This window comes from Diabrotica virgifera, chromosome 1 (genome assembly GCF_917563875.1).
Source record: "Diabrotica virgifera virgifera chromosome 1, PGI_DIABVI_V3a".
Classification (NCBI taxonomy): domain Eukaryota; kingdom Metazoa; phylum Arthropoda; class Insecta; order Coleoptera; family Chrysomelidae; genus Diabrotica; species Diabrotica virgifera.
The window spans coordinates 97,732,883-97,756,308 of NC_065443.1; the positions used below are offsets into that span (position 1 = coordinate 97,732,883).

At 33.4% G+C, this 23,426-nt stretch overlaps 2 protein-coding genes across 2 annotated transcripts; one reads left to right on the forward strand and one right to left on the reverse strand.

Annotated features, from left to right (window-relative positions):
* The first annotated feature begins 15,520 nt into the window (after positions 1 to 15,520).
* Positions 15,521 to 18,862, forward strand: LOC126891307 (uncharacterized). Its single transcript, XM_050660489.1, has one exon. The coding sequence runs from the start codon at positions 15,521 to 15,523 to the stop codon at positions 18,860 to 18,862; it is 3,342 nt and encodes a 1,113-aa protein (XP_050516446.1).
* Positions 18,863 to 19,787: 925 nt separating this feature from the next.
* On the reverse strand, positions 19,788 to 21,308 carry LOC126891316 (matrix metalloproteinase-18-like). The gene has a single exon (XM_050660495.1). It carries the CDS (start codon positions 21,306 to 21,308, stop codon positions 19,788 to 19,790), a length of 1,521 nt encoding a protein of 506 aa, XP_050516452.1.
* Positions 21,309 to 23,426: the final 2,118 nt, after the last annotated feature.

The following is a 23,426-nucleotide window of genomic DNA, read 5'->3' on the forward strand; positions in this document are numbered from 1 at the left end:
GTTCATTATCCCATGCGAGTTGACATATTTGAGATCTGTCAAATTCTCTATTTTTAATATAAGACTGGACTAAAAGTCGTCCCAGGACGCAACTCATCAATATTGGCAATATCATTTTAAAGTCTTCTACTTTAAAATGTATAATACATGCCTGAATTGCTGATATACATTAGTCAGATTAAATAAATTATTAGAAGAATTTTTACTAAGCAACAACATTTTTGTTTATTTAGTATTATTTTGTATTTTGACAACGACACCCGACTTGGGCGTCGAAACGTTAATAAATTCATTTTTTTTTTGGTAAAATTGTGGCTTATTTCCCATTTAAAATATTTCATTATAAAAACGCCACAAGGAAATAGCTTCAGAACAACTTTAATTACTTCAGTTGTTATATTGACTTGTTAACAAATAATATATGAAATAAATATTGTTCTGAAATGACTAGATATTTTTTATTTTATTACATAGAGAGTAGAAGTAGATAGATACAAAAAAAATACTCTTTCGGAAGGTACTGATGTGGCAGATATTGTCAAATATTTTATAGCCAAATAATAAAGCTCAGGGAAAGTATTTTTTCGAAATGTGGTATTTCGCCAGAAAATGTGGCATTGGGTAGTAGACGTACCCATAAACATTCGCTTTATATTGCCGATACTGCCACTTCTCCATGGTGCCATACTCAGCTCGTTATGTGTAATAATATGCCTGATATAGATTTTAATACAACGAAATTGTTTGATTACATTACGAAAATGTTTCTTGTAATTACATAATTAAGATTATTTTAAACTAGATTTACTTATATTGTGCATAAATTCAATTTTTATCATCTAATATAATTTCAAAATACCGGTATTTTTAGATAAATACCGGTTTTTAATACCGGACAAAAATCGTCCGGGATTCCGGTATTTGGGATCCCAGAATCCCGGTATTGTAAGCCCTAATTGGGACCAAAAATTTTGTTGGGACCAAATATTTTATTTTTAACCCGGGAGCAGTGGCGCTTACTTCTGTCATGTAAGCAGTCGCGCGATTAAATAAATCTAATAATTGCTGATAGCAAGCAAATCTTACAGCTTTATATCACTCCTGACAAATTTATAAATTCAAGTAGTTAAAAGTTGAAATATAATTTAATTTTTACATTGTTTGCAAGATAAAGTTTAAATGTGACAGTGTGTTAAAAAACCAACGATTCTGTGAGTACAAAATTGCATTATTTATATCTAACCATAAAATCAGAAGTTAAAAGGCAATATTTTATCGATTTCAATCCAAATTATCGATTATCGACAACAACTTTTTGCTGATTCAAGTAATTAGGCTGCCGTCTAATTTTGTTAAGAGGCCAGGTCCGGCTTCAGATCCGCTGTTCCAATGCATGTAAATTTTCAACGGGACGATGGCTGAACCGGAATTAGCTACTACTTCACGAAATACACCGACTACGTCACATATCTCTTACTCTCATGCATTAAACAGTTTTAAACATCCTTCAAAAGACCAAGGTATCATACTTTCAACCATACAAGGAATACAAGTTTTCGAATATGTAAAAGCTGTTGGATCAATAGTACAGCCCAAAAACGTTATTTGGGCATCCAGAATCGCAAACAACCGCATCTGCATCTACCTCTCGTCTAAATATATAGTTGACCAATTTCTTAGCTCCCACAAACATGTAATTATTGACGGCAACCAAATTGAAGTAAGAAGATTAATAACTCCTGCCCAGAGATTAATCATATCAAGTGTATGTCCTACTATACCTAATAGCATAATTGAAGACCATCTAAAAACTATGGGAATAAAATCCGTCTCCAACATGACGTTTCTACGAGTAGGCATGCAAGACCCGGAATATAGCCACGTGCTTAGCTTTAGAAGGCAAATCTTCATAAGTCCTTTAGAAAATGCATCGATTCCTGACTCATTCCTAATTTCATTCGACAATACATCATATAGATTATACATTTCCATAGACGGTTTAAACTGCTCCAGATGCAAGACGGTCGGACATCAAGATTCTGACTGTCCTTCTTTATCATCATTAAGTAGTCCAATTAATCAAACGGAAACTGACCATCAAGTGAACGTACTCAACTCTGCCAATAAAGAATATAGCCAGCCAGAAGAACAACCACGGAAAGAACACGAAGAAGGTACCCAGACATTAAAGGAACCGAAACTTAACATCACAAAAAATCACGAATTAACATCAGCAACAAACGACCAAACCACTTCCATACAAACAAACAAAGAACTACAGATTTCGTCACAACCACAAATATCCCAAGATTCAGTAATTGAAAGCGATAGAAAAATCTCTGAAGCTATTCATGTTACTAAAAGACAAATTTCCACTTCTCCCGAAATCCTTGAAAATGACCTACCTCCTCCCACTACTGAAAAACAAAAAAATAAAAAGCCTAAAACTCAAGATTCTATTCCAGATATTCTCAATGAAATTAAAGAAAAAATTGAAAATAGAATCCCTTCCTTCACACTTTCATTTCATGAAATATGTGATTTTCTGTCAAATTCCCTTCACTCAAAACATCCTGAACTTATTGCTAAAAATTATTCAAATGAAAGCGATGAAATCAAAGAAATTCTAAACTTTATATATTCTCAAACACAAAATAAAAGTTTAAAAAACAATATTACCAGATTGAAGAAGAAACTACTTCTAAGCAGTCTTTCTTCTACTGACGAAACTGACTACGAATCAAGTTCTCAAGTAAATAGTTAAAATGGCCAATAATACATTCATATTACAGTGGAACCTCAATGGTTATTTTACCCATATAGAATCCATCAAGCTTCTTATAAACGATTATCTTCCTTTAGTCATATGCATAGAAGAAACCCATTTCAAACATCAAAATGTAACATTAAAAAATTATGTTCCTTTTCTAAGAAACCGAGTTACAGATCATTCAAGCGGCGGAACAGCAATTTTCGTAAGGGATGACATAGAGTCAACCGAAATACAACTGCAAACAAACCTGGAAATAGTTGCAGTGTCAGTCACCCACAAAATGAAAATCAATATTTGCAACGTATACTTACCTCATCCTACTGATTTAGATATAACTGAACTAAGCAATGTTTTAAACCAAATTCCACACCCAAAAATAATATTAGGCGATTTTAACTGTCACAACAGTACCTGGGGAAGTAACAAAACCGACAAATGTGGTAATCTCTTAAACAATCTCATCGACAATTTAAATTTAGTGTTACTGAACACTGGCAAATCTACTAGGTTCAATTCATACAATGGTACATTTTCAGCTATAGATCTCTCTTTATGCAGTCCGTCGCTAGCTACTTTATTATACTGGGACACATTGGGGTATTTATATGATAGTGATCATTTCCCTATCACAATAAACATAGATACTAATGATATATTGACTTTTCCAATTCACCAAACATGGAAAATAAAGTCAGCTGACTGGGATTTGTATCGAACACTTATAGAAGGACAAACAAACAACTTTAATTTAACCAATACCGCAAACGAAAATCTGGAACTATTTAATAATATTATTATTTCTGCAGCAACAATCGCAGTGGGAAAAACAAAATCAAGTAAAAGGCAGCCAGTTCCTTGGTGGAATAACGAAATTGCGCAAGCACTTACTTTGTCTAAACACGCTTTCAACGTTTATAAGAAACATAAAACTATCGATAACCTTATAATTTTTAAAAATCTCAGAGCAAAAAGCAGACAATTGATCAAGAAAGGAAAACGAGACAGTTGGAAAAAGTATGTGGCTTCAATAAATCCTTCCACTCCCATAGGCGACATATGGAACAAAGTACGCAGAATAAAAGGAACAAAATACTTCCGAGGCATAGATACGCTATCATACAATAACCAAATGCATTCAAACAAGGTAGCTATTCCAGAAATACTAGCAGATATATATGAACTTAATTCTAGTGATTCCAACTATAGCATATCTTTTTTAGAATATAAAAATCTAATGGAATCGTCAAATATACAAATCACCGAGAGCGACAATCCAATAAACAAACCCATAAGTCTTCAAGAATTAGAATTTTGTTTAAGCGCAAAAAATTCGACGCCAGGACCTGATGATATCCACCCTCTTTTCTTACGAAATCTTCCTCTAAATGCAAAACTAATATTAGTTGATATTTTTAATAATATTTTCATTCAGCACGACTTTCCTGATCTATGGTCGCAAGCAACTATAATTCCAATCCTTAAATATAATAAACCAAAAGACGATCCAAATTCCTATCGTCCAATCTCACTTACTTGCTGTACCTGCAAACTTTTAGAAAAAATCCTTAATTATCGTCTTAAATGGTATCTCGAAAACAATAACCTAATAAGTATCAGACAAAGTGGATTTCGTACGGGTAGATCCACAACAGACAATCTAATAACCCTTGAATCAGCTGTACATGAATCTTTTCTGCACAATCAAAAACTTATTGCCGTATTTTTTGACATAAGAAAAGCTTTTGACACAACATGGAGACATCTTATACTAAAAACACTTCAAGAATGGAATGTCCAAGGGCATATGTTGTCGTTTATTAAAAATTTTCTAGAAACACGAACTTTTCGAGTTAGAGCCAATGGATTCACATCTTCCAGACGAGTACTGCAAAATGGCACTCCACAAGGATCTACTCTAAGTCCTACACTCTTTCTGATTGCAATAAATAGTATTATACATCAAATAAAGCTGCCTGTATTTACTAGCCTATATGCAGACGACTTAGTCATTTATCTAAAAACAAATAATGTAACTCTGGGATCACATATATTGCAAACGGCCTTACATACAATTGAAAACTGGTCGCAAAACACGGGTTTTATATTTTCTGGCGAAAAGACACGTTATTTAATTTTTAGCAAAAGGAAAGACTATCCTAATATTCAATTAACACTTAACGGAGTTATGCTGAAGCAGTCAGAAGAAATAAATTTCTTAGGACTTTCTTTTGAACGTGACTTAAAATGGAAAAACCACGTAACGAATCTGCAACGTTCTTGCCAATCCAGAATTAACCTACTAAAAATGCTGTCAAATACCTCTTGGGGGGCTGATACAACAACTTTACTTAATCTATATAGATCATTAATAAGAAGTAAATTAGATTACGGCTGTTTATGCTACGATACTGCTAACAAAACATCTTTAAAAAAACTTGACTACATTCAAAATACGTGCTTGAGATTGGTTTTAGGTGCCACACGAACTAGTCCAGTAAGTAGTTTACAAGTTCTGGCTAATGAACTCCCTTTAAGCCAACGAAGGCAACTTCTATCACTGAATTACGTTGCCAGAATTTCAGCAAACAAAAGCAACGTAACCCACTCAACAATATTCTACAGAACAAATATATCTTCTGATCATTACGAAAACATTGCAAGAAATATGCTACCATTTCCTGAGCGAACAAAACGTATTGGTTTTAATTTAGAACAGTTCAGTCTCACTATACCCATTCATGTAAATTTTCCTCCCTGGATGATCAATCCTCCAAAAATAGATATGTCTCTAAAAGATCTCCCTAAACATTCCACACATCCTTTCCTTATCCAGCAAGCTTTTAAAAATTTAATTTCCAAATACCCAACAACTCATCGAATCTTCACTGATGCTTCCAAATGTGATGAAGGACATGCTGCAGCTTATATCTGCGGAAACATCAAGTCTACCGTACGAATCCCAACAAATTGTTGTATATATACCGGAGAACTTACAGCAATTCACCAGGCAATGAAAAAATGTGGTTCTATCCATGAAAGCAAATTTGTGATTATCACCGATTCAATGAGCGCATTACTTGGGATAAAACAGCTATATACAACTCACGCTATTCTTCTCAAAATCAAAGAAGAATTATCTTATCTACAGAATCAACAGAAAGATATTCTCTTCATCTGGGTACCTTCCCATATGGGAATAACTGGCAACGAGGAAGTGGACTCTCTAGCAAGCAATGCAACTACCGACCAAAGTATTTCTATCACAGATCAAATACCTTGGACTGATCACAAAGTAAATATCAAAGGTCATGTCCACAGAACGTGGCAAACTACTTGGGATCAGACTAACAACAAACTAAAAGAATGCCTAAGTCAAGTAGGAACTAAACTCATGTTACCAAGAAATAGAAAAGACCAAGTCATCATCAACCGACTCCGAATAGGACATACGTTACTAACACACAAGCATATCTTCAACAAGGAGGCCGCTCCGATGTGTACCAATTGCAACACGCAACTGACAGTGAAACATATAATTATCGAGTGTCCAGTGTACCAGAAAGAAAGGATCGCGTGTGCTCTTAGTGACAATATTAAAAGTGTACTGACTTCAAACCTAAACTCCTTATTAAATTATCTCAAAATGACTAAACAATACACCAGATTGTAAAGCATGTTTATATAATAATATGTATCTTACTGTTTGTGTATGTCCCCCCGCTAATAACCCTTAGTGGTTGATGCGGGTTTATGTGTGTAAATAAAAAAAAAAAAAAAAAAAAAAATCTAATAATTACTAATTTAAATACGAATTTAACAAAAATTTTTATTTTAATATTTTTTTATTTACTTGTTATGTTAGAATAATCTATTTCTAACAATTTTAAAGCTAATTGGTTCTCACCAAAGCCGTAAATTCCACAAAAAATTTAACAATTAAAAAAGTAATAATAAAAAAATACTTACGCAATACAACAATCTTCCACAAGGCACTTACGAGTGGAAAGTTATGTTGCAAAATTTTTATTAAGTTATCACGGAAAAGGATAAAATGTCAGATTTTTTCTAACGGCGCGACTGCTCCCTGGTTAATATTATTTTAATTTTATTAAAATAAAACTTTCGCTTGTTTTAAGCAGATTTCGCCACGACATTTGTATCACGTTGTTTTGTTGTAATTCAACACTAGCAGACCGATTTGTTTAAGTTTTTTTAGAGATATATTTTAGTCATATATGGACTCTGATGAGAACCTTACAAGGTTCTAAACCGGTTATGATGCTTATGGCGCTCTCTGAATGAACTGAAATATAAGACGGCTCTTATTTCGTTTTACAACGAAATAATTATTTATTAAAACCTTTTTTATACTTGGCTTGGTTTTTGTGACGGTTTCCGCAAATTTTGTAATCCATTTTAAAAATAGTTCTAGGCTAACTAAGTGCCTGAAATTCTCAGGTTAGCTTAGAACTAGCTAACAATGCAATATTTAACTGCTATTATACAGGGTGATTGATTAGTGGGGTAAAGCTCCGTAGATCCGTTATAGTAATAAATAGCGATAAAAATTAATAACAAAAATTGTAGCTAACTTTGAACTTCACAGTAGAAAATTAGTTAGAATGTTACAGGGTGTTCGATAACATAGTGGCAGATCAAAGTTATGTTTTTTTCAATGGAACACCCTGTGTTGTATTGTGTATTCAAAAGCTTCTTAACTTCTCCATTACAAAAATATAAAGGTTCAATATGTTATACAGGGTATTTACAAAGTTATAACCAATTTTATATGAAAATCGTAACAATTTTAACTCCCTGTATAAATAAAAATAAGCACAACGACAATCGTTTATTGATGCCAGATTTTTTTGTTTATTGTCAAAATTTTCATAAATGATCGATATTGCTATTGTTCTTCATATTGAATACACGGTGAGTCAAAACGCATGTACATTATTTTCTCAGTAATTTTAAATGAAATACCCTGTATTTTATATCACTATCGAAAAGTACTATTACCGTACTTTCATTTTTATATAACATTCTCTATGTCTAAATTTATTAGTTTTCGATATATTTTCATTTTTCAGAGCAAATTATTAATTACGGGTATAAATCTATCAAAATTTTAGGTAAGCCATTACTGAATAGGGCTTTTTAGTCACAGTCATTTGTTTCGAGCGTCTGTCATGTGTCACATAATATTATCATAATATTATCATACGTCATACCTTCACACAAACCAAAGACGTATTACGTAGATATATTAATATTATGTGACACATCACAGAAGCTTGAAACAAATGACAATCGATGAAAAGCCCTATTGTCTAAAACTGCCAATAAGTTGGCTACACTTTTTGTTATTAACTATTATAGCTATCTATTACTATAACGGATCTACGGAGCTTTACCCCACTAATCAATCACCCTGTATGGATAAATCGATTTTTTTTTATTTCAAACAATTTTAAAAATAGGTATGACTAATGCAATAATATTTTAAAGCACGTTAATAAATCGATATATACAAATTGATGGTGGGTCAGTGGCATTAGACTGCAGATCGAGAGTTCCCTAGTTCGAACACGGCTGTTGCGTATCTTTTTTTAATTGTTTTAATAAATAATTAAAAGTTGATATACTTAAAATTAATTCATATTTTATAAATTAATTATTATATATAAATATTATAAATATATCATTTTAAACAACCGTGGTATTATAAAAAGTACTTTTTTTATACTAGTGTAATTTTTGGAATTATAATTTTAACAGTTAATACACCTACTCAAAAGTCGTATTTTATTTTTTCGAAACATTTTTTGTCCTGTATATAACAAAATCGTGTTATTATAAAAAGTACTTTTTTATTATAGTGTAATTTTTGGAATTTTAAGCATTTTATATCGTCAAATTACTTTATAGTCTCTCTTTTTTATAAAAGTGTAATTATTTTTTTTGTGTAAATTGAAAATTATCTTTTCTGATCAGGAGCGAAATGAAGTTCTGGATGTAAGTAAAACCACCAAATCAAATATTGATCATTTTATTGATACTAACCCGGTTTAAATGACTTCAAGCGTGAGGAACTCTGGCTTGACTTTTAATGACTAACCTCTCTCTAATCTCACACGTACTTATATAAATGAATTACGAGGTTAAGCTCCACACTTCAAGCCTTATTACAAATATAATAAAAGAAAGGATTGTCACAGTTTAACTTAACAACATGTGGCAAATAAATAAATGTAGGCTACACATGCAATGATAATATTTGAGACAATTAGCGGTATTAACACGAGGTAATGAAATCCATTGTTTAATAGATGATATTAATAGTATATTACATACCTAGCGGGAAAGTACTCTATTTCAGCCGAGCGGCAAGGTAGTTTACCGAGGTGCGAAGCACCGAGGTAAACTACAGACGCGAGGCTAGAATGAGTTCCCGCGAGGTTTGTATACTATTTTACTCACAATCGGTTAGTAGTTTATGGATTTCTAATACTCACAATCTACCAATAATAATTTCGTTTCAATTATCTGTATCCATTTTCATTATGTGATAAGATGAATTATTTAAAGTAACCTGTGGGATCGTTGCTAGTTAACAAAACAAGTTTGTTGAATCTGACATTTAGGTGATACACGACGCCATTAATTGTACATATAATCAAATTGTGTTTATTGTACAAAAATGTCTGATAGTGAATTTGAATGTACGCCACCAGAAATATAAAAATGTTATAAAAACATGGATATAAAAATGTTAACAGGTTTACAGGACATTGTTTTAGACGTACTTTAGCAACATTATTAGCAAATAGAGGTGGAGACATCCTACAGTTGAAAAAGTTGGGGGGTTGGAAATCCAACACCGTAGCAGAGGGATATGTGGAGAATTCATTACATGGACAAATAAAAATTGGTAATATGTTGTCTCATGTAGAAAATCCATAAACGTCGGCGTCATCATCTATTGCTTAAACTCATAATTTTGAGCAACACGGTCTTACTTTAACCGTTAATAGTAATCATAATTCCAATGTAACTATTAATATTTATAATTCCAAATAGTTTTCTTGTTGTTATTGTTGTTGTTGTTTCTTAATTAAATAAATGTTGAGTGGATTCTATTCTTTCTAAACCATCTTTTAATCAAAAATGACATTGACATTTGCAGGTAGAAAAGTGACAGATGCTAGCCGGAAAAGTACTTTCCCGGCTAGCTGGGAAAGTAAAGTAAGTAATAAGTCGCTTCCTGATTACTTCAAAGATTAGAAATCCATAAATTACTAACCGATTGTGAGTAAACATATTGCCATTGCCAGGTAGAATAGACTGAAAATAGAGATAATAATGTCGTAAAATATAAACGTAATATAAACATAACATACTATTAATATAATGACAATAGTCTTTAAATTGATCATCTTCCCTAACAGTAAAAATTTTTAAGTTTCAATGTCAGATTCAGATTGAAATTTTCAATAAAATTCATGTTAGTAAACTGGTTGTCATAGAGCTTAAGTTTAAACAACTCCATAAAGGAACTTCCAATGATGTTAAATCACAGCATCTAGGGGGCCAATTAGAATTACCCAAACTAGGGAATACACGACAAGGAAATGTCTTATACAATTACGCCATTATTTCACATGCTCGATATTAGGTGGAAGCATCTTGTTAAAATTACATGCAGTCTTCATTTAAATCATATTCGCTGTGTGCAAGAACTTGGAGTGGATACGAGAAATGATGGTGCGCGAGTAGCGGAGAAATCTTGTAACTTTATTCGCATATTTGTTAAATTCATACTGTCAATTGAAATTATCATATTGACATATTTCATACCAACTGTCATTGAAGAAAATGAGATTTCACAAATAGACCTGGATCCCGCGTACGAAAAAAAGTTGATTAATTGCAAGCTGAAAATGTGTTAATAGCTTAACCGTGTCCAGTCGGACAAACTTTGATGTATAGGAACACTGGAACAGGGGAAGCTTTAATTGTGGAGCAAGTTAAATATTTGGAATTTCGGACTGCGGAAACGTTCTATGTATTTTGTCGGACAGAACTTCCAATTCATTTGTTACCGTCTCATTAAACTCTCATGCAAAAATCAGACTGGTGTTTATCACTAACTGGGCATTTTAACCCGGGAGCAGTCGCGCTCACTTCTGTGACGTAAGTAGTCCCGCGTAGAGAAAAAATCTCACAATATAGATTTAAATACGAATTTAAATCAAATTTATATTTTATAATATTTTTAATTACTTGTTATGTTAAAAATATCTATTTATAACAATTTTAAAGCTAATTAGTTTTAACTAAAACCATACATTCCACAAAAAAAAATAAAAAAAAAAATTAAAAAAAATTTCTACGCATTACTACGATTTTCCTCGAGGCACGAGTAGAAAGCAATGTTGAAAAATTTTTCATTAAGTTATCACGGAAAAGGATAAAATGTGAGATTTTTTCTCACGGGGTGCGACTGCTCCCAGGTTAATGAGTGGAACACGAAGAACATGTCAAATGTCAGGAATTATGTTGGTTAATAACAACAGCCTGATTTTTTCATGAGAGTTTAATGAAAGGGTAACAAACCAATTGGATGTTCTGTAAGACAAAATACATGGGACGTTCTCGTAATCTGACGTTCCAAATTTTTAAACTGTTCCACAATTAAAACTTCACCTGTTCTAGTGTTCCTGTACATCAAATTTTGTCCGACTAGACACCGTTAAGCTATTAACAAATTTTCAGCTTGCTATGAATCAACTTTTTTTTGGTACGCGTGATCCAGGTCTAAAATGCTATGTTATACATTATAAAAATTCAACAAAAAAATGTCAATTTAAGTTATATTCGTTTCTAACTTCTAAGCACAAATTAATATAAAGAGAAAAGTGGATTTCCATCATATTAAAGCAGAAGTAAGTAACATAATTAGTTATTTACTACACATACAATGTTTACTTTTAATAACATAACCTCAAACTTACTTCTTCTTTTTACTCTTTTTTGGGCTATAGCCTTGACAATTATTCAGTAACCAGGACTAATACAATTGGCCAATATAATTAAAAGTGCTACAAATGTTGCTGAGCTATGACGCTAGGTGTCGTTATTCCCAACTTGCACGGTCCCAATATTAATTTTGAAATATAATTTAAACGTTATAACTTAGTGGGTCTGTCCTATTTTTTTACCATTGATTTAATGGTGACGTTTAATTGTAATTTGTTAGCAACGAATTTTTGCATGCTTGGTAATTTTATTTTTAATTAAATATCCGTATTATATTTTACCTTTTATTTTTACTCTGTCGACTATTTGTAATGACTTAGTTCATGCAAACACAACCACAATAGTAGTAGAGATATGAGAATCTGAGATCCAAGATGGCGGCCAGCTTGATGGCTAGGATGGCGTTGAGGCCGTAGAAGTAGCCTCTGGTGATGTACAAGAAGAAGTACACCCTGTCGTTATAAAAGAACCCTGTCGTTAAGAAGTACACCCTGTCGCACCCTGTCGTCATAGGGGTGAGAAGTAGACGTGTTGCAATGAGGCGGCCAGCGGCGTTGGGGCCTCTGAAGAAGAACCCTGTCGTTATAAAAGAACCCTGAGAAGTACACCCTGTCGCACCCTGTAGGGGGTGAGAATTCGTGTTGGCGGCCAGCGGCGTTGAGGCCTCTGAAGAAGAACCCTGTCGTTATAAAAGAACCCTAAGAAGTACACCCTGTCGCACCCTGTCGTCATAGGGGTGAGAAGTAGACGTGTTGCAATGAGGCGGCCAGCGGCGTTGAGGCCTCTGAAGAAGAACCCTGTCGTCATAGGGTGAACGTGGGGCCTCCGGGGCGGTAAAAATGGCGTTATGTAACAAAATTAGGCAATGTAGATACGGTGTCGGCAAAAAGCAACGATTTTTTAGTATTATAATTTCATACAAACGAATGCACCCCGCCTGCATTCTACAATGTGCTTTTAGAATTCAAAGAAAAATACGTGAGTACCTCCAAGTAATAAAAATATATTGCAATGTGGACGCTGACGCAACGGCAACTATAAATGTCGTTCCCACGAGTGAACCGGATACATCCACATTCCAATGATGTCATACGTTAATGCACGTGTGGCGAAATGAGTGAACCGCGGGAAATACGCTGACAGTAACTATAAATATTATATGTCGTTCCCACGAGTGAACCGGATACATCCACATTCCAATGATGTCATACGTTAATGCACGTGTGGCTTCAACGAAATGAGTGAACCGCGGGAAATACGCTGACAGCAACTATAAATATTATATGTCGTTCCCACGAGTGAACCGGATACATCCACATTCCAATGGTTTGCAAATTACTAGTTAAAGGATGTACAAATTCTATAAATATTATGCACATGTCGTTCCCACGAATTAAGTGCAAATGTTTTTTAATCGTTTGCAAATTACTAGTTAAAAGATGCAATTAAAACGTGAATGTGTTCACGAGGCATTTCCGGAGTAGCTACTATTTAAACTGAAATCGGGGGATAGCCATTTCATAGAGTTTCTGTCAGTCACGAACTACACCAAGTAATCGTTTTGTGAGTGTGATCAATACAACTAAAAAAAAGTAAGTAAATATTTTTAGTATTTAATTATTTGCTACTTCAGAAGTCTTCCGTCTTCTTTTATGTTTTACTGTTGCAATTTTACCTTAAAGACCTGGAGCCTATTTACCTGTAAATGCTTTTTGTTTCAAGTCTTCTTGCGTATATTCTTATGTAATTTTTTGTAAGTTATGAGTGTGGTTTGCGTCCTGGTCCACGTTTATCTTCTATTACGAGCTGTAGAAACTAGTAATGAGTTCCGTTTGCGTCCTGGTCCACGTTTACCTTCTATTATGAGTTGTAGAAACATCCTATTGTATAACTATGATTTTGTAGTTTCCGCTTTTCTACCGGTAAATGCTGTTTGTGTTTCAAGCCCTCATGTGTGTATATTTAGTTATGAGTTGCGTGTGCCTCCTGGTCCACGGTTATTACGAGTTGTAGAAAGGCGTACGTAATGCATCCTATTAGTATAGAATAATGATCTTGTAGTTTCTGCTTTTTCATCATTTCAATGTTTTACTGCTGCGATTTTACCTTAAAGACCTGAAATCTACATAATAGCCGGTAAATCATTTTTTTCAAACCTTCATGTGTATATTCTTAAGGTATGAGTGTCGTTTGCGTCCTGGTCCACGTTTATCTTCTATTACGAGCTGTAGAAACTCGTAATGAGTTGCGTTTGCGTCCTGGTCCACGTTTACCTTCTATTACGAGCTGTAGAAACTCGTACGTAATGCATCCTTAAAATCTTTGTAAAATTTCCCCAGAATCTGGGAGAAAATTGATTTTCTATCTTACGCTAATACACAGGCTCTTATGGGAGGCGCTGTTGCCAGATGTTGTGAAAGGCCCAGTTTTTCAGTAGATCTGGGGAAATTTTATTTTTGTGTGCTCGTTCCCGTATAGCCCTTATACTGTGATTATGTAGTTTCTGTATGTTTACCAGTTTAATGTTTTGTAATATTTTATATTTTACTGTTACAATTTTACCTCAGTTTTAGTTTTTTATCATTTCAATGTCATCTTTTATGATTTACTGTTGCAATTTTCCTCAGACCTGCAAGAGACAGCGTAGCGTGGTATTCGTGTGTACATTTTTAAGTTATGACTTTCGTTTGTATCCTAGTCCACGTTTACCGTCTATTATGAGTTGTTAAAACTCGTATGTAATGTATCCTATTATATAGACATGATTTTGTAGTCGTAGCTTTTTATTACGTCAATGTCTTTTTTCATATTTTCACTGTTGCAATTTTATTATAATTTACTTCAAAATCATGTAATTTTTAATAATAGAATCTGCAATGTAGCAAATGAACTTACATTCGCAATTATTTCAGATGGATCTAAACAAACTAAACAAAGTTTCTGTTGTTAAGAAAGAAGACAAACCGATTACAAAACTACAGCAACTGGAAGTTGACAAACCATATAAAATAATAAACAGTAAAATCGTCAACACTGCATTTGGCCAATCGGTGCTTCTAGAATTAGAGGAAAGTGTGGTGTTCCTACCGAAGCGGGTTACCGAGGACTACGCCCCCTATATAGATCAGTTGAGGACAGAAAAGTACGCTGTCGTATTCAGAGGCCTGGTGAGCACGTCGAGCAAGCTAAATCCTGCAGCGTCATTCGAAATAATTGAAATTTAAAAAACTGTAAGTAGATTTTTCATATCCAAAATTTTGAAAAATGAATTCTGAGGAAATCGCCATTCTTAGTAGTGAGATAATTAAAAAATTTGATAAAACTGAAAAATTACTTTTTTTAAAAAAGCGTTGTTCGGATAGAGAAACAAAAAATTGGATAAAACAAGTTAAAAAACATATATGTTTATGCAATTTAGCTATTAAGGATGGCGATTTAAGTATAGGGACGCTACGAAAACTTCAAACCAATGTAGGGATCCTTAAAAGATTTTTAATTATACTTCAAAATTTAAATTCCGTTGCAGGCGGTGGGTTAAATAATATACGTAGAAGTAAAGCAAAGGTTGTATGGAGAAATATAGTATCAATTTTTCAAAGTAGAGTACAAACAGGAATAATTATTAACAAAGAGCATAAAGATATTTTACAGTTTTTTGCCGATGCTTTTAAACTATTTCAAAAGAAAATTGAATACAACTTAAAAAGAATGGGCATGTTAAAAGTAAATACTACATTTTGTGGGGAATTTATCAAAAAAGCTGAAGAGGTGGAAAATTTAGAAAGAAAATATTTTAATACTAAAAATGAAGTTATTGATGTGACTACCGATTTAAATTATTGGTTTGAAGTTTACGTTAAAAATATTGTTTTGACCGATTTATCTGAATTTGAGGAATCTCAGAGTGGTTGGGCACTGAATCAAATTATATCTTTAGAAATAAACATTAATAAATTTGAAATGGCTAAAGGAGCCTCATCGTATATTCAATTGCATCCTAAAGTTACCAAAAAACGAGCTTGTATCAATGTTAAGAATAACGACCAGGCTTGTTTTGCTTGGGCCATTGTATCAGCCCTATATTCAGTTAACATAAACACTAACAAAACTACTTCATATCCTCATTACACCACTGTCCTTAATTTAAAAGGTCTTACATTTCCAGTAACTCTAAATCAAATTTCCCTCTTTGAAAAAAATAATGAAAATATTTCCGTTAATGTTTTCGAGTTAAATGTTAAAGATGAGCTTTTCAATTTTTCGGTACTTCCTGTGAGATTAACTAAACAAAAACGGGAAAAACATGTCAATCTGTTGATAGTTCAAAATAAATATTATTTTAATAATGAAGTGGACAACGTCGGACCATGGAGTGGTGGACGTGATGAAGATCTAATACATTTTCACTATATTTGGATAAAAGATTTAGGCAAACTTGTCAATTCACAACTTTCTAAACACAATGGAAAGAAATATATATGTGACAGATGTCTTAATTATTTTTATACAAAAGAAAAGTTGGATGCTCATATCATCTACTGTGAAAAGATAGATGACTGCAAAATAAGTTTCACCAAAGAACCATATGTCAAATTTAAAAACTTTGTTTACAAAGAAAAATTGCCATTCCTAGTATACGCAGATTTTGAATCACTGCTCATTCCTCTTCGCGCATCCCACTCAACACCATCAACTACGTCAACGCATCCATATCAAAGACACACAGCGTACAGTGCCGGATTATATTTTAAGTGTAATTATGACGATAATTTTTCATTCTACAAAAGTCATGTGGGTTTGGATTGTATGTCATGGTTTTCACATGAAATTGACAATTTAGCTCAATTTATTCATTCAAAATTAATAAATATTCAACCCATGAACGTTGAAGTAAGTTTAAAAGATGCTACTGAGAGATGTCACATTTGTAATAGAAAATTTTTGGAGAAGGATCGAATTGTAAGAGACCATTGTCATTTGACTGGCAATTTTAGAGGTTTTGCACACAATGGGTGCAATTTAAATTATAAAAAAGCATTTGTGGTTCCAATAGCCTTCCACAATATGAGTGGTTACGACTCGCATTTCATAATAAAGGATTTAGCGAAAATGTACGACATTTCCATTTTACCAGTCAACAAAGAAAAATATATTAGTTTCACAGTTTACCATAAAAAGACAAATATTAGATTCCGGTTCATTGATACTTTTAGATTTATGGGGAGTTCATTAGATAGCTTAGTTTCAACTTTGAAGCCAGAAAATTTTGGAATTTTAAGAAAACAATTTCCAAATTTAGATGATGAAACGTTCAAGTTGTTAACTAAAAAAGGAGTATTCTTTTATGATTATTTAGATAAAATTGAACGGTTGGATGAAACAAAGTTGCCAAATAAAGAAAAATTCTACAATAAACTGAACGATGAGCATATATCAGATTCAAATTATGCTCACGCTAAATTAGTGTGGGAGAAATTTAACATGAAGACTCTTTGGGATTACAGTAATTTATACATGAAGACAGATATACTTCTTTTAGCTGTAGTTTTCGAAACTTTTCGAGACACATGCTTCAAGACATATGGATTAGATCCAGGACACTACTATACCATCCCAGGTTTTACATGGGATGCAATGCTCAAGTATACAGGATGTCACTTGGAAACTATACAAGATGTTGATATGCTTTTATTCTATGAACGAGGTATACGTGGAGGTATATCACAGTGTTGTAACCGGATGGGGGAGGCTAACAACAAATACATGATGAATTACGATCCATCTAAACCTTCTAAATATCTCATGTACCTTGATGTTAACAATCTATATGGTTGGGCGATGAGTGAACCTCTCCCTTATGGAGGTTTCCATTGGGATGATACAAATATCGATGTTATGTCAATACCTGACGATGCAAAAGAGGGATACATTCTTGAAGTTGATCTCTCTTATCCAGAAAACTTACATGACTACCATAAAGATTTACCGTTTTGTGTAGAGCATTGCAAACCTCCTGGTTCCAAACAATCTAAACTCTTGTCCACTCTGTACAATAAAACTAACTACGTTATTCACTACAGGAACCTAAAACAGGCTATATCACATGGATTAGTTCTTACTAAAATTCATAAGGTATTGAGATTCAAGCAAATGACTTGGTTAAAAGGTTACATTGCTCTTAATACACAATTGAGGGCTCAAGCTAAAACAAGCTTTGAGAAAAACTTATACAAGCTCATGAACAACGCTGTATTCGGGAAGACCATGGAGAACCAAAGGAAGCATAGGCTGGTGAAACTAGTAAATAAATGGGAGGGACGCGTAGGTGCTCGAAATTTGATTGCTAGCCCGAAGTTTCATAGTCGCGTTATTTTCGATCAATCATTAATGGCAGTAGAATTAAAGAAAGCTGAAATTATTTTTAATAAACCATTGTATGTTGGAATGGCAATTTTAGAACTTTCTAAAACCTGCATATATGAATTTCATTATGACTATATGTTACAAAAATTCCCATTAAATCAAAATAAATTGCTTTATATTGATACTGATGGATTGATTTATGAAACTGTATGTAATGATATATACGAGGAAATGATTAAGCCTGACATTCATAGATTTGATACAAGCGATTATCCCCCAAATAATCCTTGGAATATTCCTTTAGTAAACAAAAAAGTGCCAGGTCTAATGAAAGATGAGAATAACTCAAAAATCATGACTCACTTCGTTGGTCTTCGTTCAAAGCAATATACATATAAAGTGGCTGGGGAGAAAGATGTTAAAAAGTCGAAAGGGGTTAAGATGAATGTTGTAAAGATGAAAATTAACTTTGATGATTATTTGAATTGTTTGAAAAGTTTTCGTGAAACTGCCGAAACAAAATCACTTTTTTATGCAACACAGCGTTGTATACAATCTAAATTACATGAAGTTTACAGTATTGAGCAAACTAAAATAGCCTTAAACCCTTTTGATGACAAACGGCACTTACTCTCCAACACTTTTGATACGTTGCCCTGGGGCCACTACAGTATAACACATAGGTGAATTCATTTTTCAGATGTGGAAGATGGAAAGTCTACAGAATTTATGCATAAGCTCTATTATCGAAAACATACATGAAATTTCAAAATTTATTAGTAAATCGCCTTTACCATGGGTATTAACGGAGGAAATAGTTCAAAAATTTAGTAAAATTAAATGGATGCAAATTAAAACTAATCCCGTTCCTTATGAACATTTTAAAGTTTGTGACTTTGAGAATCATGATCTAGAATTGAATATTTCACCTGAACTTCGTCAGGCAATTATAGAGTGTCAGGATTTTGAAACTTTTGCACTTAATGACTACTATTGCTTATGGTTTAGGTATTATCAAATACCAAAATATAATTTGCTACTCTGTCGACCATGTTACAGGGTATTTAAAATAATTTTCTCTGAAAAACAAAAATGTCTAAAAGCTAAATCTGATAATTTTCATGTTAGTTGTTTAGCTTCAGACTTACATTTGATATTTAGAAAAAAATCATCCTGGTGTCAAAATGGTTTTTGTGAGGTACTCTTTGAACTAAAGGATAGATATGATTGTGAGGAGGACTTACACAGGAATCGTAATAAAAAAGTAAGATTCTCAGATATTTAAGATGCTAATAAAATTTAAACCTTTTGGTAAAGACGATCTGTATATTTGTATCATTTTCGGTAAACATATTTTGTACGTTTATACCTGTAAAATGTAAAAAAAACTTTCTTGTAAAGTAATTACTTACCTTTTAGTTGTATTGATCATAATCACAAAACGTTACTTCGATTAAACGAATACGATTTGCGATTACGATTATCGATTACTAATAACGAATAAAAGACTTTCTTGTAAAATATGCTTTATTTTTATTTACCTTTTCCCCATACAAAATCCCCAGATCCCCAGATCCCCAGATCCCATTGATGATGGACCCCCAGACATTAATTATTCATAAAATAAATTTACTTTAGATAATAAGGATTTCAGTTGTTTTATTAATCCATTATCAGGACAAGGGATCCCCAACATATTCCAATTAAAAGTACCTTTTTCAATGACACTTCTTGTAAATTCATTAAACTTGTAATAGACGTTGTGCTTTAAGAAATATATATGTCCATCGATGTAATTAAATGCTGATGTAATATCATTTGGTATTCCTGGAAAAACGTCACTTATGCGTCCTCTTGAGATAATGTCTTTATCATTAAATTCAATAAATGAACCATCAAAACAAACAAATATTTTTCCTGAATTTGTTTGGAATAAACCGTTAATACTTCTTGCGTTATTGATTTCAGGTACCATGTTATCTGTATGAATTCTTAAGCTAGGAAATGCTGCTGCATATATACGATTTCTGCTTACACCAATCATATCTCCATTGGAACTTTGAAAAACATGTGTCACGTTCGTAATTCCCCTTGGAAAGTATCTTATAAATTGTTCAGCATTGGTGGGTATCTTTTCATTATTTAAGTCATATTTCCATACCAGATCCTTACTTACTATATACATTCGGTATGTTGGAAATGATGGAGCATACGCTAAAAATATTAAATCTGGATATTCCAATTCACATACATTCGTTATTATATTTTGCTTTGATTTATTAGTCCTAGCTGCTGTGGTTGTCCTAGATCTTTCTGTTGTAGTTGGTGAACTACTCCTAGGTTGAGTTGGAATAGATGCAGATTTACTTTTATGTCCATATAACTTTTCTAAGCCTCTTTTATCATCATCAGTTATGTGAGAAGGAAAGGTTTCATAAAAGGGATACATTACAGCCTTCTTATCGCTACTGTGTGCTAAACCTAAAGCGTGACCAACTTCATGGAGAAGGACTGCAAAGAAATTTGTTCGACCTTCTGCTGTAGAATTTAAACTGAAATCCCATGTTAGATTGCTATTCATATGAATTTCTATGCACCCAGATGTAGGTGGAAAATAAGAATGTGCTAATATACCACTTGTAAATTTAAAAGGACATTCGTCGTTACCCTGACAATTGTATCGAAAATAGTGCTGTTTTGGAACTACTGTTATAGTTATATCCGGATTTGGATCTGGGATTCTCAGATAAGTAAACTTAAATTTTGATGCTTCTTCCCATATTTCAAATACTCTTTTAGTGACTGTCAAAGCTTGAGGGGTTGCTTGTGGAAAATACCATTTTATATCAAATTTTTTCCATGCTGATTTTACAGCGTAAGCATTGTCTCCTTGTGTACATCGTGGTTTCTGCATTAACTCCATCGTTTCTTTATTTAATTTCCCATCTACCGGTAAATTATATCTTTCTTGAAACTGTTCTAGTGTTTCAGTAATATCAGTACTGGCAGTTTCACTTGTGGTGATGTAACCATATTGTTCTAGCCATGACACTGCATTTGTCTCAGTAAAATTTCCACCTAAGCAAAAACTTATGCTGGTTGCGATGAGCAGAACAACTTTATTGATATGCATCTCGAATGATACTAGTTCAAATAAGAAAACATCACTGTGATATAAATAAACCCCACCAGCCAATACTCCTCTTGTAATTTATTTTCATGAAATAAAACAACAGAGATATATTTTACAAGCTTTATTAAATTCTTTCAAGATCATTAGCGATCCTATTTTTACAGAAAAATATAAGTTGCCCTAACGCTATATGTTGTAAAGTATTTCCTTCCTGTGTAAATGTATACAATTTTTGAATTGCGTCTGAAAACGTATAATTATGACTACTAAAACTATTTCGAACAATATTAAGCGTATTATAATAATAATGTGGAAATTCAATAGTCTCTAGCATGGACATATACGGTGTTAAAAGTTCACTATTTGCTTCCACAAGGGTGTTCACTTGCACTTCTGAGAGACAAAAGTTAATGTCGTGCTTGATTATTTCGAGGAATTTCATGCTGTTGTAGGTTATTTGTCGAATTATGCAATATTCACCACACTGAATTTCAACAGGATCATCAGAGACGGTCACGTTTTCGTGGAAAAAACTTTGCTCATTGAGTTGGGTAATTAATTGTTCCCATTCATAGGCACTGAAAGATATTTTCTGCCACGGCGATTTCCACATAATTACAGCTGGAGTATATGTTCTGGCTGGACTTAGACCACAACCAAGTTGGTATGATCCATTTAACAACTGTGTGTACAGCAGATAATGGGACTCGTTCTTAGCTGCTTCTTCATACTTCTCTAGAAGAGCATCCAGCTCATGATCGTAGTCTTCACATACAGTTGATGTTTCAGATGATGGTGAAAGGGTGACATCATACTCGCTGCCGCTTGAGTATTCAGTATCTTGGGAATACATTTTTACTAGCTAACTGACTGCAACACACTGAGAACGAAAAACGTGTTTCTGCTAATTTTTCAGAATTCCCCCCACCTTTTTAGATGACAGCATCATTATCGATCCAACTATTATGTTTTACATCAAGGCCAAGCCATTTGACGTACATTTTTTTACCTTTACGACGTAAAACTTTTTCAACTAAGTAAATATCAGGATTGGCTGTTTTCTGTAACTCTTCATCGTAAAAGGCTCCTTTGATCGGTGCACCTTGCATGTCTTCGAGCATGTACGTTGCAGGGTTGGTAATATTGATTTTGGTAACTTTGAATAATTCTGTTGTCCAACTTGGAACATATCCCTTGTCGAATAACATTTTGGTTTTGCTGATGCGTACAATATCGCCGACTTTAAATTTTCGGGGACCTGCGATTTTTAAATGCGTAAATTTGTTTTTTAAAATCTCCTTTTCATTGGTTTTGTTCACTTGTGATGGTTTGTACCCCGTTTTTGAATGCTTTGTATTGTTGTATTCAGCCGTAACTGTGGGCAATATGTCAATCCACTTGTAAGTACCGTGTAAGCTGAAATACTTGTAAAGTTTGGATTTCAACGTTCTAATGACGCGTTCAGCCATGGCTGCTTTCATGGTAGTGAAAACAGAATAGTGATTTATTTTATGTTTTTTCATTAAATTTTGAAACTTGTTATTGTAAAATTCAGTTCCCTGATCCGACTGCAGATTTTTCGGTGTTCGTTTGCTGTGTGCGAGGATATCCGAAAATGTTCGAGTCAGCTCCTCACCCGTCTTTGTCTTTAATGGACGAGTCCACAGATATTTCGAAAAACAATCAATAACAACTAAAATTAATTTAAAATTTCTATTGTTATGAGAATGAGGTCGCATTTCAGCCAAGTCCATCTGCCATAAATCGTCTAAGCCTTTGACTATTGTACGTCGTCTTGGATAATTTTTTCGAGCAGGTTTGTGTAGCTCGTTAACTAGTTGGACCTTTTCCATGGACGACGCCATTTCTACTTTCTAAAGCTTTAACTCTTTGGAGTAAAGGGTGTAAATATGTGTTAAATATAGCAAGTGTATCTTGGATTTCTTTTACTGCTGAAGATAAACGTTCATCCAACTCATACAAAGTCTTTGACAGCTCTGATACTCTACTATCTAGTAAAGATCTCATATCTGATTCATATCGAATGCTTTTCTGCCATTGCTCAAGATCATGAATCCTATTATCATTTATGGTTTGTAGATTTACCTGTAACTCGCT